Source organism: Suricata suricatta, chromosome 6 (assembly GCF_006229205.1).
Source record: "Suricata suricatta isolate VVHF042 chromosome 6, meerkat_22Aug2017_6uvM2_HiC, whole genome shotgun sequence".
Classification (NCBI taxonomy): domain Eukaryota; kingdom Metazoa; phylum Chordata; class Mammalia; order Carnivora; family Herpestidae; genus Suricata; species Suricata suricatta.
In genome coordinates this window covers 55,101,149-55,121,365 of record NC_043705.1, presented here as the reverse complement: position 1 = coordinate 55,121,365, position 20,217 = coordinate 55,101,149, and the positions used below count along the sequence as shown (strand labels likewise).

The following is a 20,217-nucleotide window of genomic DNA, read 5'->3' as shown; positions in this document are numbered from 1 at the left end:
CTTGAAAATCAAGAAACTGAGAAAGAAATGTAACATTATTGCTGACAACTGAAATCAATACCATCTTCATTCATCCACACCTATTTTTTTTTTATTAGATAATTGCTTCCTTTTTAACTTAGCCCTACAGAGGAGTTCGGAACTTTTAACCTCATCCCCTGCCACTCTAATTACAGAGCTCAATGTTATGAGTTATGGCCCTTTTTGTTCTGAACTAGAATGTGACAATAGAGGCTTTCATGAAAGGGAAAGTAAAAGGGAGTCACAGAAATAGTATTGAGCAAGGTGATATAAATGTATATACATTGTAAGAAAATGAGACAAATAATGCTTTTTAAAAATAGATGTTAGGGGTAATAGAATACTTTTAAAGGTTTAATTAAAGGATATACATTCTTTAGTTAATAAAAGGTACAGTAGCCATATATTTAAAAACACATGCAGGGGCACCTGGGTGGCTCAGTCAGTTGAGCATCTGGCTTCAGCTCAGGTCATGATCTCACGGTTTGTGGGTTCGAGACCCGCATCAGGCTCTGTGCTGACAGCTAGCTCAGAGCCTGGAGCCTGCTTCAGATTCTGTATCTCCCCCTCTCTCTGACCCTCCCCTGCTCACGCCATCTCTCTCTCTCTCTCTCTCAAAAAATAAATAAAACATTAGAAAAAAAAATTAAAAAAAAAACACATGCAAGAATGACTTACGTAATAGAATGATAATGCTTTCTGATTATCATTTGTAATATTGAAACTTGGCTGCTTAGCAGCAAAAAGTGAAAGTATAAATTGAGGGGTCCCTTGCTGGCTCAGTCAGTAGAGCATGCTACTCTCTGTCGCAGGGTTGTGTGTTCGAGCCTTACTAAAAAAGTATAAATTGAAAAATTAATTATTTACATTAATTTCAGACCTTATACATAGCTTTTTGATCTTTAATTATTGCCCCTTTCCTATAAATAGATAATGTTGATCCTAGGCTTCAAATGTAGTAGTTTTTATAAGTATACTGTACTAGTTCTTATGTTGAATATGTGGTCAAACTGTGCCTTTTATTGAATTCCGTTTTTTAACCTAATATTTTTCTCATTTATTTTTTCTATTAACTTGAATTTCTTTAATAAGTCATCTGAGTAGCCAAGGATAAAAATAAATTCATTGAAGTAGATAATTGCCTTCTCCCATCCAGAGATTTATTATTAAAGAATAGGCATATTAAAAAAAAATAAGCATGTTTAAAAATTGGCTAGTTTTTTCTTATCCTATTGAGATTATTCTTGCATATAGTTAACCTATTTTAAATGTGAATTTATGTTTAAAACTTGTCAATTTATAGTATATAATCTAAGATTTCTGTTTTCTAAAAATCCACATAAAATCTTTGAGATTTTTATGTTTATTACTCTGGCCTCATATAAAAATTTATCACATAGTGAGTTTGATGTCCTCCCATTTCCTACTTATATTAAATTATTTATATTAAATTATTCATTTCATATTTATATATTTTAAAGTTTAAGATGTTATTTAAAATAAAGGAGCTTTAGAAATTGACAGTAAGTACAACCCCGAATAAGAAATCAGTGTTTTAAAAAATGAGCAAACAAGAAATCAATGAACATCAAGTGGATAGAATATTAGTGCATTATTCTTACGAAGTTTTGTAAAAGTTAAAAAACTACAGACTTTAGTACCTACATAGTATTAGAAGCAGAGTTTTAGGACCCCATTAAAAAGCTACAAAGGTAGGGGCACCTGGATGGCTCAGTCAGTTAAACGTCCCAAGTCTTGATCTCATATTGTGAGTTTAAGTTGCAAGTTGAGCTCTGTGCTGACAATGCAGAGCCTACTTGGGGTACTCTGTTTCACTGTCTCTCAAATAAATAAGTAAACATTAAAAAAAATTAAAACAAAAAAGCCACCGAGGTATCCCAGGTTAGCAATTAAATTTGTTTCTTTGTCACTTTCAGTGATCAGATTAGTCTCTTAATAATTGAAAATATTTTTCTGTAGAACATCAGTATAAAAGTTTAAAATACTGCAATGATATAAGAAGACTCTTGAAAAATTCAGATTTTACTCACATCTTGATAGTTTTATGGCCATGTGTTTTGTGTATATGGCTTATTTTCTCCACATATAATGTCTTTTGCTGTCTATAATAGACAGATAGGATTGTTTGTTTTAATTTATCTGTTGGAATAGTCTCTACCTTGGAGCCCTCGTAACTATTTTTTACTGTTCCTTTCTGAATAATTTGGAATATACCATGCAGTCGCAAGCATACCAATTTTCTGATAATGGGCAACTCTGTAATTGTAGAAGTCGTTCTTAGACCAAGTGTTGTGGCTTCTGGTCTAGATTATGAGTAATGAAGGCAGATGGTGGGTGCTTTACCTTAATTTAGCATGTCAGTTTGTTAGTGCTGAAAATTCATATGCCTTAAATCTGCAGCTAGACTAAATCTATACTTTTACTGTTTCTCTTCTTTTTCTTTCACTTGGATAGTGTGTTTTGGGGATATTGAGCATGAAAATGAGGCCTTGGAGGTACCTTGAATATATAGCTTTGAAAACAATTTATTTTATGGTGTCCTATGAGATAGGTATAGTGTTCTACTTTTTGGAAGATAGTATCTTTATGCTTCAGTTTCCTCATCTATAGAGTAGAAATGCTAATTCCTACTCTACTACTTTCAAGTGCTGTTATAAAAAATCAAATATGAAAGATCAATGTATAGTAGTATATAAGTATAAAACAGCAATGTTAACATTTTTTTTAATTGAATGAATGTTAATTCCCTGCGAGACCAAGAATACTTGAGTTATAGAACGCCAATGCAGAAAGCAACTGAAGTGGTTTTTTTTTTTTTAACTCTTAATGTCTCCTGTGTTCTGACTTTTTATACCATTCAAGTTATAAATTAATGTCCAGGTATGACCCCTTTCTGCAGAAGACTGAGCTGCCATCCACTGTGGGAGTCTCCTGCCTCTCTGCTATCTAATATACAATCTCTGTTTACCCTTCTTTTCCTTTGAATGTAGCTCTGAGTAAGCGATTCCTACCCACTTAGCCAAGTAAAAGACTCAATTACTTTTGACCTTGATTTGTTGATAATCATCTGCCTCATTTGCACCTTTAATCTTTCTCCACTAATTAATTCCTCCTCTGCCAACCAAAGTACTCAAGTGTTCCCTGGCGTTTGGAAGGTGAGGAAGAGAGAGTGTGTGAGAGTAAGAATTTAGAAAAATATCTAGGTAGTCTTCGTTTGCAGTCTCTTAACCCAGTTATTTCTTAGTCCCTTCTAAATTGGTTTCCATTCTTACCAACTCTTACAGATACTGTTCTCCGAAAAGTCAGCAATTATCTTTCCACAAACTAAGTAACCTTCTCTTGTTTATTATTATTATTCTTGATTTTTTTATGTGACTATTCCCCCACTACTTGAAACTCTTTGCATCCTCTTTCTTCTGAATTCCTTGACCTTTCAGTCCTTTGATTGCTTCACTTTTTAATTTCTTTGACATCCAAGTGTGAACATTGCCCCAAATTTAGTGTGTGGTGTGCATCACTTTTTCAAAAATATTAATCAGTGTGAATCAATTTATTTTAGCCTTTTTCTCTACATTTTTCCTGTTGTGAGACTCATTCACTCCCATGGCTTCTGCTAAAGCATTTATGTGAAATACTTCTGTAATAACATCTCTAAATCCCTATAATAGCTCTAACTTTTCTTTCCAAATTCAAACCAAATTTTTGGACCTCTTAGGCTTCCCAACCCAATCTAGCCAGAAGAAGACTTGCTCTACCTTTTAGGACTGTTTTCCCAGATCTGTAGCCCCAGAATTTATCATTGACTCCTCCTTTATCCTGTAAATTTACACGGCTGCCAAGTCTTGGAGTCTCTGTATTATTTCTCACATCTGTTTCTTACTTTCCTACTACACCATACTAGATCAGCTCTTCATTACCTTAGTCATAGACCATTGTCATTATCATCCTCTAATACTTGCCCAACCTAGTCCTTCTACGCAGCTGCCAGATTAATGTTAAGATTACCCATAATGGTGTCCCATTATCATCTTGATTTAGTAAAAACTCCGCAGGCGAACATGTCCAAACCTACCTTTCCAGTCTCAGTTGCCTTTGTGGTTCCTATGTACTAATCCCAAGAGACTACATATGTGTAGTTTTCTTAATATGCTGTATGTTTTCCCATTTCTGTGCCTTTGTTTTTCCTTTTGCACTATATCTCTTACTATGGAAAGTACAAGCTGAGGAGAAAGTGGACTTTGAATATCAAAGAGTGTTTCTTCCACTTCTCCTAGTCAGAAATGACTGCATGGAATGAGAGGTGTTACTGATGAGAAAGTATTACTCCTGTGAATGGTGTAAAGACAGTCAAAAGAGTGAGAACCACTGCTGAATTAAGTATGTTTTTGAAGTGTTTGTTATTGAACACCGTGCCCCCGCATATTCATAAAATATAAAATTATATATAGTCACACATTCTAGTATTATGTTTTTTATTGATTGGAAGATGTCCTCATTTTAGATCAGGTATTGTCAGTAATGAGCAAAGAAAATTATCTTGTTTTTCAGTGACAATTATTTTGATGTGCAAGCATTTTTATTGGTAGGTGATAGTTGCATAAATTTTAAGTGTTTTCCCATACTTTACACAGTGTAAAGGGAACCATTTTTTTTTTTAACTAAAAAGAGTGGGAAGAAAAATCAGTAAAGTGCATTGTATCAGGAAGAGATTCATATTTTTATCATTTTATCCTATTTTTTACCAGTATAATTAAGTTATACTCTGCTTGTAGTTAAAGTTATGTTGAACAGATGGTCATACTTTTATTTAAAATAATGTGTTTTTTAAAGTTTCCAGGCTTTTGAGTTGTTTTAACTGAATCTTTGATGTTTTTAAAACCAGGCAGTGTATCAGTGTGTTCCTACATACTGTAGTTATTTCCACATCAGCTTCTTAGTTCATTCTTCATACCTTAGCTGACGCCAGTAATTCTGATTATATCTTCAGTGTCTGTGTACCAACTGTTAAAGATTTAAATAAGCTTTCATTTAAATGAAAAAAGTCTGTGCTTGCTTCGGCAGCACATATACTAAGTGAAAAAAGTTTATTTTTTAATGATAAAAATTTTAAATCATGATTATAATTTATTATGTTTAACTTCTATGTAATTTCTTTGTAAATATTAACAACATTTTAATTATGTAAACTGTATAAAGCATAATTTATCAGTGGAATTAAATATATTACATACTTGCACTTAACATTACACATTAAGAACTTTTCCTATTTGAAAATCATCTTAATCAAAATTGGGATTATATACTAACAGTGAAGAAAAACAATACTATCTGTATATACATAGCATTGTTTGAGATGCCATCAGTTATCTTTATTACAGGTGACATAGATCTCATAAACTTTCTTGTCTATTTTGGGGAAGGATTAAATATCTCAAGTGCTCTATAGACCAGCCAGTGTTACTATACCACTGTCCATCCAGACATTAGTGAATGTTAAGATATGCTTTAGCAAAAGATCTGCCATGTGAAAGATTCTTGTGGATAAAGTAAAACGGGCATGTGCTATGAAACACATCATGGGTAAGAGAGAAACTATTCTGATTGGTTTTCTGCCCTACTTGAGAAATAGAACTCAAGTTTTATTTGTGGTTTTACAAGTGTTTATGTATGTAGCAGTTACATAACTTCTGAGAATATTGTACAATATTCTAGAACATTTCAAAGCCTTGCCTCTTTCAATTTATGTTGTTCCTAGTTTAGTTTATATTTTAAGTTCTTCAAAACAGAAATATCATTTCACTTTACTTGAAACCTTTAACTCAAAGTGAAGGCCATTAAGTTTTCTAATTGAAGAAAGTATAACCTAATAGGGAAGATTTGTTTAATAGTTTAGACTTCTTTTGACTTATAAAGAAGTCTTAATTTACTGGCAGTGTACTTTTGTTTTAAGCCCACTGTAAGTGTGAGCCTCAGATTTTTTAAATCAAATTTGTTAGATGACTTGAAGGCAAGAAGTCATTATATTGTCCTTGGTTGGTAATTCTAATTGAAAATATTTCATGCAGATATCTTGCCCTGTGAGGCTAGAAATTAGCCTTGAATTTTTGTTGATTTCAAAGTACAATGTGAGTTTGACAAACTTTACATACCACTTATCTTGTTTTATAGTTTTAAATTTCAGTCTTCTTTACAGTGGTTTCCTCTTAGGAAGCCTACTTGGTGCTTGTTGGTTCAGATCTTTTTTCTACTTGCTTTTTGTTTTTTAATCAGCATGAAATGAACATGCATAATACATAAAAATTCTTTACAGATGTATTATTACATATTTTTATTTGTATTATTTGGAGCTTAATAAATATTTCTAGGATCTTTTATTTATTACTTGAAATGAAATATATTAAGTAGAAATCAGTTTCTTAACCCCGTGACTTTGCATTTTATTTTGAAAATGTTGATGTGTTGAGGTGTATAATCGAATACCATAGAAACAAAATGGAGATTTGAGGGTGATGAATTGATAACTAGGTATTTTTGTAGTGAGACTTTAAGATCAGTTACTGTTGTCCTTATAAAAGTCTAATACAGTCACTCAGCTGTTAAAAACCTAATCCTCTATTTAAAAAAATATACAAAAACAAATTGTCTATCTTTCTGCCTGATCTCTTCTCAAGTACTAACACAATGGAAACAGTGGGTGATCTGTCAGTGTGTTTGGTTTGTCAATGATGGTTTTGTATAAATATTGGGAGGGTAAGAAATAAAATTCACACAGTAAAATATGATTTCATCTGCCTTTTCTCTGCAGCTCCATGGCTCATGCTGCGGTGTGAAATTCTCATTTTACACACTTTGCAGGCGGAGCACATGAATTATGCATTGAGCAAGAAAAATCTCCTGCCTCAAGTCCTATATGCATTTACCCAGGTTCTGTCTCTATTACCAAGATGAATTGCAAATGGAGAAATGTTTGATGGAATAGGGCTCTTAACTTCTTTGTTTAGAATTCAGATTTTTATTTTTATAGTAGATCCTTTAAGTATGAAAATGTTTTGAACTTACTATGGATTTTTTAAAATGAAAAATGAAATATAATATAAGAGAGGAATGCCAAACACATCACGAAGCTTTTTATAGCCTTGATTTGGAATGCAAGGCTTTTTCAATTCAGTAGAAATGACCGTTATCTATTGCTAATGTTGTATTTCAGTCACCGGTTATTTGCTGTTCTCAGAAAGTCAATGAAATTCTGTCCTTTTGAGAGCCTTTTTTCTTCCTGTTTTAGATTTCTAATAAGAGATTATGTCAATTTCACATGCAGCTCTGTTCTATGTTGTATGTGACCTGATATGTATTTAATAGATATTGTTACACACTCTTTGCTGTGAAGTAGAAAATAAGGTATAGACTTGTTTCCAGCTTTAACTTTATCTTGATTTGATAGATTTCTAATTTTTCAGGTGGTAAGGTTACATACAGTTCCATAACGACAGTCATGTACCATCATGGCTTATAGGAAGCTATACCCATTGTACTCAGCATACTATTTTGATAAGTCACATGGTGTTAAGCTGTTTTTGTTATGTTCTTTCTCCACAGGAATGATATTCTAGTTGAGATGGCATTTTCATCCTGAACCTGTTTTTGTTTATTGCAACCTTTAAATTCCAGCCTCAAAACTAACACTTCTATTTTTTCCCCCAACCTTAGAAATTGTTATTCATTTGAGGTGTGGAGAGAGGGGCAAATATTGTTTGTTTGTTTGTTTGTTTTAAATAATGAGTGAAAATAAAAACCCATCTAGATAATTTGAAGTTTTCAGTGGCAGAAATAATTATTCTCATAAAGAAAATCAGTGCTGATTTTTTTAGTGTTTTAATGTGTATTCTTGTCTGATACTTGAAAATAATTTGTTTTGAGTTTTGGCATAAGGAAAAAATCAGCATTACTTAAGATCATTTTAAAATGTTACCTAACATATAATTTGATGTATTACTCTTACTCGTGTATTTGCACTGTTGTAAGAACTCTAACATGGTGTCGACGTTAAATGATGATAGTGTACCTTTTGCTTCAGCGATACCTTTCTATCATTAGAGGAATACTTCAAACAATTTGTAAAGGTGCCTGAGTGGCTCAGTCGGTTAAGTATCCAACTCTTGGTTTCGGCTCAGGTCGTGATCTCACAGTTGTGAGATCGAGCTCTGTGTAGGGCTCCATGCTCAGCTTAAGATTTTGTCTCTCCCTCTCCTTCTGCTCCTACCCCGCCCACGCCCTCTCTCTCTCAAAAACAAAACAAAACAAAAAACTTGTTATAATTTGTATAGAAAGGTTATAAACTCCTTTGTTAGAGTATAAGTTACCCGGGGGTGCCTGGGTGGTGCAGTTGGTTGAGCATCTGACTCTTGGTTTCGGTTCAGATCATGATCTCGCAGTTCATGAGTTGTAGCCCCATGTTGGGCTCTGTGCCCATGGTGCAGGGCCTGCTTGGGAGTCTGTGTCTCCTCCTCTACTCCTCCCAACTTGTGCACGGCTCGCTCTCGCTCGCTCTTTCTCAAAAAAAAAAGAGTGATTTAAAAAGAAAAGATTATAAGTTACCTGAAGGCAAGGATTAGGTCTGTCTTGGCATATTACTTCCTTTGCGTAGCACAGAATCTGATGTGTGTTTAAAACTCCATACATGTCTTTTGGATGAATGAATGATTAAATGAACAAAAACATTTTAACCAAAACTTACATTTTTTTTTTACATTTTTATTTATTTTTGAGAGACAGAGAGAGACAGAGAGAGACAGATCATGAGCAGGGGAAGGGCAGTCAGAGGGACACACAGAATCTGAAGCAGGCTCCAGGCTGTGAGCTGCCAGCACAGAGCCTGACGCGGGGCTCAAACCCACAAAATGTGAGATCACAACCTGAGCCGAAGTCAGATGCTCAACCAACTGAGCCACCCAGGCACCCCCAAAAACTTCAGTTTTAATTTGAGAAGATTTAAAAGTAAGATTTAAAGTAAAAAGTATAGATTATAAAGATAAGTAACTTTGATCCAAATACATTTAGCAACTTAATCTTTATTGGTCTTTAATTGTTTATAATGCAATTCATTACTGCACTTAATTTGTATGTGTATATATTATATATAATTACATATAAGATTATATAATATTATATATAATACACACACACACACACACACACACACACACCCGTAACACATCTTTTCTGAGTCTCTGACCAAACTCTGAATACTTCAGTCTTAGAGATACTGTTTTCTAATTAATGGCTGTTTATATTTCAAAAATTTAGATTAAACAAGCAGATCTAAGGTGGAGAAAACCCTGATATGCAGGTATGTTTTTAAATACTTATTCTCCACAAAGGAAAACAGTAAGGAAAGTAAATAAATAATTTTGATCCCTAAAGAGCAAGAGCCTGAAAATGACATTTGTAGATTTTAATGAATACCTTTGACTGAAGAAGTCTGATGCACCTCACGTTGAAGTACAAAGTACTACCACAATGCCTGTCAGAGACTACATCTTAGAAAAGCTAATCTCTCACAAGCATCTTGACAATTTCAGACCTAAGCTTATATTGTTTGAGCAATTCTTTTTCTTAACTTGTTTAAAACTTATTTTCAACATATTTGTAGACTTTTTACCTAAGAGCTACTTTATATTTTTATATAAGCAAAAGTTGACATATCATTAAATAAAATTACTTACCTTCAAATTTTCTCCTGATGGACCTTTATAATATTCATTTATTTATTATTTATTTTTTGGACCTTTGTAACCTTTAAACAAAATATTCTAAGGTAATAGTTCGCATGGTAGAGAAGAAATACTGTATGGTAACTGAAATAAAAATTTTGATTCAGAAACACAGTCCATATAACCATAGAGAAAGCTTAATTTTATTTATTTTTTTCTTAGAAGACTAAGTGGAGGAAAAATTGTTTTGAAACATTAAGAACTACTTCATTGATTTTTTTTTTATAAGAACATGCAGTAAATTAAATATTTCTTATTTTATAGGAGAAAGAAAAAAAAACAAAGCAAGATATTAATCCTCTTACCAAAGATGTTTCACTTCTAGATCTAGATGATTGTAAGTATTGAAATTTAATTTTGTTTAGTAGTAGTATTTACTTTTATGGTACCTTTTATTTATGTGTCCCAAAATATGTCAACTTCTATTATGAAATATCTATATAGATGAATAGAGCAAGAGAGTTTGAGAAATGAGTTCTATTAGTATCTTTCATATCATCAGGTTATCAGTTTTGTATCAAATGGATACATATAATTAGTCAAATAAAAGTACACCAAATTCATTTTAAGATCTTTTGCTTTAATAATTTATACTTGCTTTAGTAAATAATTATCCATGTCTCACAACTTCTGCCTTCTTAATTATGGAGATTGAAATATCTCATTTAAAGAGGAAAATAATTGAAAATGTAAAGACACCACCATGTTCTGTGTGATGCACTTTTGGTAGAAACAGAAGTACATACAAAGCTTTTGGAGGCTGGTGTGGCTATATTAATATTATAACTGCACGATATCTTTGGCCTAGAAAATCTACTTTTAAGAATTTAGAATCTTACTCACATGCTCACCCAAGTGTGCAAAGGTATATTCATCATCTTCTTTTAAATACTCATGCGTTGTGAGAAAGAGATGATGGAATTAACTTTATTGGTAGGTAGATTTTACACAGAAAAAGAGAAACGGCAAGTAAAATACTAACAAATATTAAACTACTGTCATTTTGCAATACAGTTTTTTCATACCAAAGGAAAGTTATGTTTTTAGGTTCTCTCATTCTGTCATTAATAGGACTGTTCTATATATATTGTTTACCTGGCCTGTCTTCAGTAGTCATGGCAGAATCTTAATACAGAGAAATTATAGAAAAATACTTAGCATAAAGAGAGTAAAATTAAAGTTGGACACTATGAACAATTATACTCCCAAGAAATTTGGAAGTCTAAAAGAAATGAATTCCAAGAAACACATAACCTTCTAAGACTGAAACATGAAGAAATTAAAACTCGAGGGCGCCTGGGTGGTTCAGTTGGTTAGGCGTCTGACTTCAGCTCAAGTCATGATCCCACTTTTGGGTTCAAGCCCCATGTCAGACTCTGGGCTGACAACTCAGCCCAGAGCTTGCTTCAGATTCTGAATCTCCCTCTCTCTCTGCCCCTCTCCCACTTGCACTCTATCTCTCTCACAAAAATGAATAAATGTTAAAAAAAATTTTTTTTAAATCTGAGTTGACTGATTACAAGTAATGAAATGGAATCAATAATTTAAAAATTCCCCAAAAATGTTATATGGAAACCAACTTGGCAATAAACTATTTTAAAATAATAAATAAATAAATAAACAAACATTTTTTAAAAATGAAAAAAAAACCCAAATAAAATTCCCCAAAAATGAAAGTCCAGGACCAGACAGCTTCACAAATAAATTCTATCAAACATTTAAATAAGAGTTATTATCTGTCCTCCTCAAATTATTCCAAAAAATTGAAGAGGAATGAATGCTACCAAAATTACTTTACAAGGCCAACATTACCCTTATACAAAACCCAGTGACACCCTAAATATAAAAATTACAGGCTAAGGTCCATAATGAATAGAAATGCAAAAATCCTTAACAAAATATTAGCAAACTGAATTCAGCAATACACTGAAAGGATCATGCACCGTGATCAAATGGGATACAAGGATGGTTCTCAGTCTGCAAACCAATCCACATGATACACTACGTTAACAAAAAGAATAAAAATTATATGAGCATCTCAGTAGATGCCGAAAAAGCATTCAGCAAAATTCAACATCTGTTTATGATTAAAAATTCTCAACAAAGTGACTATAGAAGGAATGTACCCCAACATAATAAAGGCTACATATGACAAACCCACCGCTAACAACATACTTTGAAAAACTTAAAGCTTTTCTTCTAAGATGAGAACGAGACAAGAATGCCCATTCTTGCTACTTTTATTCACCATAGTACTGGAAGCCTTAGCCACAGCAAGAGGCTTCTACCAAGAAAAAGGAGTAGAAGTCCTCCAGATTTGAAAGGATTAAGTAAAACTATTTGCAGATGACAGGATATTATGTATAGAAAACCCTAAAGACTTCACCAAAAAACTATTAGACCTAACAAATGACTTGAATAAAATCAGTGTATATGAAATTAGGATACAGAAATTCATTGCACTTCTATACACTAATAGAAAAGTGTCAGAAAAAGAAATCAAGAAAGCAGTCTTATTTACAGTTGCATCAAAAAGAATAAAATAACCTAGGATGAATTTATTCTAGGAATTGAAAGACCTGTATGCTAAAAACTATAAGACATTGGTAAATGCAATTGAAGATGACACAAATAAACAAAAAGATACACCATGCTCAAGGATTGGAAGAATTTGTATTGTTAAAATGTCCATACTACCAAAAGTAATCTGCCAATTCAGTAAACTCCCCAAAAAATACCAATGACATTTTTCACCAAACTAGAACAAAGAATCCTGAAATTTGTATGGAATCACAAAGGACCCCGAATAGCCAAAGCAATTTTGAAAAAGAACAAAGCTTAGAGGTGCCACACTCCCTGATTTCAAACTATATTACAAAACTGTAGTAATCAAAGCAGTGTGATGCTGGTATGAAAACAGACACATAGATCAATAGAATAAAATACAGAGCCCAGAAATAAGTCCATGCGTATGTGGCCAATTAATCTGAGGCAAAGGAGGCATGAATATACAATGGGGAAAAGATGGTCTCTTTAATAAATGGTGTTGGGAAAACTGGACAGCTACATGCTAAAGAATGAAACTGGGCCACTGTCTTATACCATATACAAAGTAAATTTACAGTGGATTTAAAACTTGAACATAAGACCTGAAACCATAAAATTCCTAGAAGAAAACATAGGCAGTAAGCTCTTTGACAACAGTCTTAGTATTTTTTTTTTAACCAGTTTTCTCAGACAAGGGCAACAAAAGCAAAAATAAATAGTATTACATCAAACAAAAAAGATTTTGCATAGTGAAAGAAACCATCAACACAACTAAAAGACATTCGATTGAATGGGAGAAGATATTTGCAAATCATACATCCAAGGAGAGGTTAATATCTAAAGTATATCAAGAAGTTACCCAACTTAGTGTTAAACAACCTTTTAAAAACTGGGCAGAGGATTTGAACAGACATTTTTCCAAAGAAGGCATACAGATGGCCAACAGATGTATGAAAAGATGCCCATCATCACTTGAATATCAGGGAAATGCAAATCAAAACTATATCTGTCAGAATGGCTAAAATGAAAAACACAAGAAACAAGTGTTGATGAGTATGTGGAGAAAAAAGAACCTATGTGCACTATTGGTGGGAATGCAAGCTGGTGCAAACATTGTGGCAAACACTATGGAGGTTTCTCCAAAAGTTAAAAACAGAACTACCCTACAGTCCAGCAATCACACTGCTGATTATTTTAGCCAAAGAATACAAAAACAATAGTTCAAAGGGATACATGCACCCTAGTGTTTAAAGCAGTATTATTTATGATAGTCAAGATATGGAAGCAGCTTGTGTCTATTGATTGATGAATGGATAATGAAGATGTGAATGGAGTATTATTTGGACATAAAAAATCATGGAATTTAGCCATTTGCATCGACATAGATGGAGCTAGAGAGAACAATGCTAAGTGAAATAAGTCAGTCAGAGAAAGACAAATACCACATGATTTCACTCATAATATATAATTTGAAAACCATAACAGGAGTGCCTGGGTGGCTTGCCGTTGGTTAAGCGGTCAACTCTTTATTTCAGTCAGGTCATGATTTCACAGTTCCTCAGTTTAAGCCTGATGTCCGGCTCTACACTGACAATGAAGAGCCTGGTTGGGATTCTCTCTCTCCCTTTCTCTCTCTGCCCTTTGCTGGTTTGCACTCTATCTCTGTCTCTCTCAAAAGTAAATTTAATAAAACATTTAAAAGTAAATAAACAAGCTAGCAAAGGCAAGAAAAAGAAAAGAAAAAAAGAAAGACAAACCAAGAAATAAGACTCTTAACTATAGAGAACAAACAGAGGTTCCAGAGGGAATGTGCGTTGGGGGGATGTGTGAAATAGTTGATGGGGATTAAGGAGTGCCTTTGTCCTGATGAGCACCAGGTGATTAAAAGAAAAACTTTAAAAAAAAAGAATAAAGTCATTGGCTTTAGCAGTAACAAAAAACCCACAATGAGATATGACCTCATACTTTTCAGATTAGCTATTATCAAAAAGGCAAAAAGTAAGTATTGTTGAGGAAGCTGAGACAAGGGCGCTCTCATACACTGTTGGTGGGAGTGTGGAGTGTAAATTGATGCAGCCACAGTGGAAAACAGTAAGGCGATTTCTCAAAACATTAAAAATAGAAATACCATAAGATCTAGCAATCCTGCTTCTGGGTTATCTGTTGACAGATACATGTACCTCTATGTTCACAGCAGCATTATTTGCAATAGCCAAGATATGGAAACAACTTAACTGTTTACTGATAGATAAATGGACAAAGGTGTGATGTGCATACACACACAAACACACACACATATATGGTGAGATGTATGTATGTGTATATATACACATGTATATATATACACACACACGTGTGTGTGTATACACACACTCAGCTATAAAAAAAATGGAATCTTGCCATTTACAACAACATGGGTGGACCTAGAGGCTATTATGCTAAGTAAAATAAATGAAAGACAAATACTGTATGATATCTCTTATATGTGAAATATAAGAAACAAAACAATGAACTAACAATACAGAAACAGATTCATAGATACAGAAAACAAAATATTAGTTCCCAGAGTAGGGAGGGTTTAGGGGGCAGGCGAAATAGGTAAAAGGGTTAAAGAGGTACAAACTTAACAGTTGTATAAATAAGTTATGGGGATATAAGGTACAGCCTAGGGAATATAGTCAATAATAACAAAGTTGTAACAAGTTTGTATGGTGGCAGGTAGTAACTAGTTATCGTGGAGATCATTCTATAATGTATAAACATAGTGAATCACTATGTTTATCACACCTGAATAAAATTAATAAAGTTCGAGCCAAATTTGCATCATTTCAGTTTTGGCAAAGATTTACAAGTTAACATTGTTTTTACCTATTGGCGAAGATTTTTAAAGCAACATCCAGTGTTATGGTTTGGAGAAACGGGCATCCTAAATATGTTTTTGATAGGAATAAAAACAGGTAGAGCTTCTGGAGTCATGATTGCAGTATCTGTCAAAACTTAAATTGCATACACCCTTTGACCTAGCAGTTCATTTCTAGGAAAATCATATCATATCCTACTTCTTTCTTCTTTCTTGTTTTAGACCCTTTAATTTAGTGGCTTAACTTTGCAGTTGAAGTCTGTATTCCTTGGTGTCTAAGACCTTTAGGTGATCTGACTCCTGTCTACCTCTTATCTACTCTGCTCCTTTGAATATCTCAAATACACCAGTCTCATTCCTGCCACGGGCTATTGTTACCACTGGTAACAAAGAACACTTCTTCAGATTTTCTTATGGCAGACTGCATCTTGCCTTTCAAATCTCAGATCTCAAGTTACCTTCTCTTACACACCTTTATTAATCAGTTTTTATTGTCTTAATAGCATTTTTCACTATCTGAAAGTATCATAAATATTTGTAGTACTTGTTTATTGTCTGTCTTGCTCAACTAGGATACAAACTCCATGAGACTAGGAACCTTGTCTTGCTGCTGTTCCTAGTACCTAGTATGACACCTGGCAGACTGTGAGCAACCATTAAATATTTGTTAAATTAACAAAAATGCAAAGGTATATGTAAAACCTTCATTGCAGCATTATTTATTACAGTGAGATCCAAAAACAAAATATCTACCAGCAGGATAATACAATTTATTAACAAAAATGAAACAAATCCTTGTGTGCTAATTATCTAATTATATATCCAAAATGTTGTAAGTTAAGAAAAAGAAGTACATGTAGATCATAATTCCACTTTCATAAAAAAAAGAATAAAAGAGGAAATATATCCAGCACACAAACATAAATATGATTGTACTTCATATTTTTAGAAGGCTACAGAAGAAACAATTAATAGTGGCTTAGCTCTGGCCCATTTGCGTTATAAGACTAAACTAGGAATGGAGGGGGAGAGAAAGACTTATTTTATATTTTATGTCATCCTGTCACAATTAACATTTTATGTGCATACGGAATTTTTACAACTTAAAAAGTTTAAAATTGTGGAAGAATAATAGTCAAATGGATTTAAGAAGGAATTAAGAGTAAATGTTACAGTGTACTGGAGTGCAGAAACTATACTCTATCTTTCACTCCAGATTTCCTGGCAGCTAAGGAAAAATTGAAACCTGAAAATGATACAATTTTTAGTATTTGATTCTTTTTAAAAGTATGCTTTCCGTGTTAATTTAATCAGCATGGCGCTGGTGCAACAATATGGAGACAAATGAGTAGATGAGAACAGATATCTCAGAAGCAGAGCCTACTGTACACAAGAATTTATTATATTATCAAGGTCATTGACATCACAAAAATATGATAAAGCTTAATGGCATAACATTTAAAGAGGAGAGGAAAGATTATTCACTAAATGGTGCTGGGAAAACTGGATAGGGAAAATAAGTATAATTCTTACATTATGCGTTTAAATAAATCCCAGATGGGTTAAAAATGTTAACTCGATTTCGCTAATAATAAAGGAAACAAATTTGAACATCAAAGAAAAAAAAGTATGTTTTCATATGTAGCAGCAAAAGTTTTCTTAAATACTAAATTTTAAGAATTTAAACATAAGGTATTTTTTAATTTTAAGGAAATTTCATCCTAACTTACATTTTAACTCAACATAGAATGTATTTCTGGGTTTTTAAAAAATATCTGAACTATTTCTTAATGTTTTTATTTTATTTTATTTTATTTTTTATTTTTTTAATGTTTATTTATTTTTGAAGTAGAGAGAGACAGAGCATGAGCAAGGGAGGGGTAGAAAGAGAGGGAGACACAGAATCTGAAGCAGGCTTCAGGCTCTGAGCCGTCAGCACAGAGCTCGATGTGAGCCGTAACCCACGGACCCTGAGATCATGACCTGAGCTGAAATTGGATGCACAGCCAACTGAACTACCCAGGGACCCCCCTGAGAATTATTTCTTTAAAAGTCTTTTATTCTGCATTTTTCAGAAATGACAATCAAAGCCTCTCTTTTTAACAAGTCAGTTCAGAAAGCATTTGCAAATTGTCCGCTAAGTGTAAGGGTACTTTGCTAGATACCCTTTTTTGATTGCTACACCAGGTAAATAGGATTTAGTAATTTTCTTTCAGAGACTAAAATCTAGTCTGGGGCACAGACACCTGAACAATAGAGGTACAAAGTGTGAATAAATGAGGAGGGAGACAAATTAAAAAGCTATAAAGGCCTTGTAGAAGAATCATGATCTCAGCTTAGAGAAGAAGGTAAGTAGAGGGGTGCCTGTGTGGTTCACTCAGTTAAGCATCCGACTCTGTCTCTACTTGGGTCTTGATCTCAGGGTCATTTGTTCAAGCCCCACTTAAAAAAAAAAAAGTGGAGTGTGATGGGAGAAAATCTTTGTTGATGATGGTTCTTAAGATACTGACTTCACTTGTGCTGCTTATTAGCCTATAATAGTTCTCTGTTGTTTATGGCAAAGTTTGTTGACCAGAAACTAAAATGTCACTCTCTAGTAGCTTGAGTTCTCAGCTCTGATAATTATATTAATTTTGAAGGAGTGTCAGACACTTGCCTTATGTTTTATCTAAGAGGAACCTCTTAATCTTCAGAGGTTATGTGTTCAGTATGTACTGCATACCAGGATACCAGGAAAACTGCAAGTACTGAATTTATCTGTGTCTTCTTTCAAAAACCATTTATTGAATGCTAGCTCAGTGATCTAGGTAATCTGCTACATGATGGAGATTCTAAATGGATACAACACTGTCCCGACCCAAGGAGCTCTGTTTCTCCCATTACACTTAGGAGTTTTTTGGGTATTTTATATTTCTGGAAATGAAGGTATCTTTTAGTACTCCATATCATGTGATCTTGGTGGGATGATCATAAAGCAACAATCATATTCTGGTGTTCTTTTATAGGCAATATTATAAACCTATGTAATTATACTGCTGCTACAACTAACAGTGGAGTCTTTGTGAAATTTTTATCAGCCCCCAGTAATCATGCGTCACCTAAGCCTTCTGGTCTGTGATATCAGACCGTTGAATAAATTGTAGTAGAGGCAGCAGAGTCGAGTGGCAAAGAGGACAGTGGAGCTGGAGTGTCTGAGTTTGAATTCCAATTGTTTTAATTACGAGCTGGGTAACTTTGGACAAATTCCTTAATCTCTCTGTGCTTTAGTTCCTTTAGTATATAAAATTGGGATAATAGTAATGCTTTTTAGCAATATTTAGTGGATTAAATGAACCAATAAATGTAAAAGCACTTAAAACTGTACTGGGCACCATGATATACATTATATACGGTGTTACCGATGATGAAGACAGTGATAAAATGATGCTAAATAAAGTCACATTAAACCATTATATACTAAAACTTTTATGTAGTCTTAAGTTTTGAATCAAAACTTTGATCAGAAAAATAATTATATAATTATGCAGTTGACCTTTTAACAGTGCAGGGTTTAGGATTGCTGACATGTAATTTTTGACTCCCCCAAAAACTTAGCTGCTAATAGCCTACTGTTGACTGGAAGCCTAACTGATAAGATAAATAGTCAATTAACACATATTTTTGTGCTATATATATTATATACCATATTCTTAGGATAATCTAGAGAAAAGTGTTATTAAGAAAATCATAAGGAAGATAAAGTACATTTTTAGTATTATACTGTATCTTAAAAAAATCTGTATAAGTGGACCCACTCAGTTCAGATCTATGTTGTTAAGGGTCAGTTGTACTTCAGTAAAGAAAAAAGTGTTTTGCAGAAAGTTTTAAAAATAAAGAAGAAAATTTGTAATCCAGAAACCTTCGGTTTACATTCTGGCATGCCAGCTCAGATTTTTGTATATGCAGTTCCCCTTCCCTCTGCTCCCTGAAATTTGATCTTGCTGGGATACTCTTCTCATTTGCTTCTTTGTTTATCATACACATTCCTTTCCATGCCATAAATATTCTTTACCAATTTCATTTTTAATGACTGCATGGTTATCCTTTATATTGTTGTAATAAATTCTGTTTAACAGGTTTACTGTTGTTGGAGATTTAACTTGTTTCTATGTTTTGCCTTCATAATCAGTGAAGCAATACACATCATGATAAGTATATTATTGCATTATCTCCATGACTGTTTCCTTAAGATAAATCCCCAGGAGTAGAATTGTGAGAACAAAGGCTTTGAAGAATTCTGTTGTCTAAATTGTCAAAGCTTCTACCATATTACACAGTAATAGTAGGAGAATACTGATTCCTTATATCCTTACTGGTGTTGAGTTTCATACTTAAAAATTGCCTTTGCCAATTTGATGGCCAGAAATGATACCTGGTTTTAATTTGTATGCCAGGTTATATATATATTTTTTTTTTTTTAAACTAATAGAATCATTTTTTTCTTAAATTAGTTAAATACTTAAGATAGTCAACTAACCTCAAATCCAATTTAGGATAAACTTTCAGTGTAAGCTTTTATCTTGCCAGACCTGTAAGCAGATGTATAATCATTTCTTTAGTACCAGAGCCTCTGTCTCCTGAAATGTCAAATTAAGTAAATGTTACTTCCCCTATGGTCTTATTTTGGAGTGAGAATTTGTTGGAAGCTAAAATATTTTCCACATTTTAATTTTTTTCTTTCAACCATCAAGCAATTTCTAAGCACTGAAAATACATTAGCAGACTTGTAGAAATAAAAAGTGAAAAAAACCCACAAATTTGCGTTTCATCAGAAGTACAGCCATATAAGTGTGGTCAAGTATATCTGTAGAACAGAGAAGGCCCGTATAAGCTGTGTGTGAGTCAGGTTGTTCTTGCCTTCTAAGTTGTATCTTAATGGGTAGAAGTTGCAAGGTAAACAAGGCAGAGAAGAACCTTCTAGGCAAAGAGAACAGAATATAAGAAGCTCAAAGACGAGAA

The 20,217-nt window shown here is 33.3% G+C and overlaps 1 protein-coding gene across 5 annotated transcripts in view; it reads left to right on the top strand.

The window, feature by feature from the left end:
- AP3B1 (adaptor related protein complex 3 subunit beta 1) overlaps positions 1-20,217 on the top strand; it is a 245,805-nt gene that overhangs the window by 155,828 nt on the left and 69,760 nt on the right. For all 5 annotated transcript variants that reach the window (XR_003909937.1, XR_003909938.1, XM_029942469.1 and 2 more), the window contains exon 21: positions 10,077-10,149. Coding sequence is in view for 3 of the 5 variants with exons in the window: in XM_029942469.1 (XP_029798329.1) it covers positions 10,077-10,149 (73 nt within the window). In the remaining 2 variants the exon portion in view is untranslated. The remainder of the gene's footprint in view (positions 1-10,076; positions 10,150-20,217) is intronic.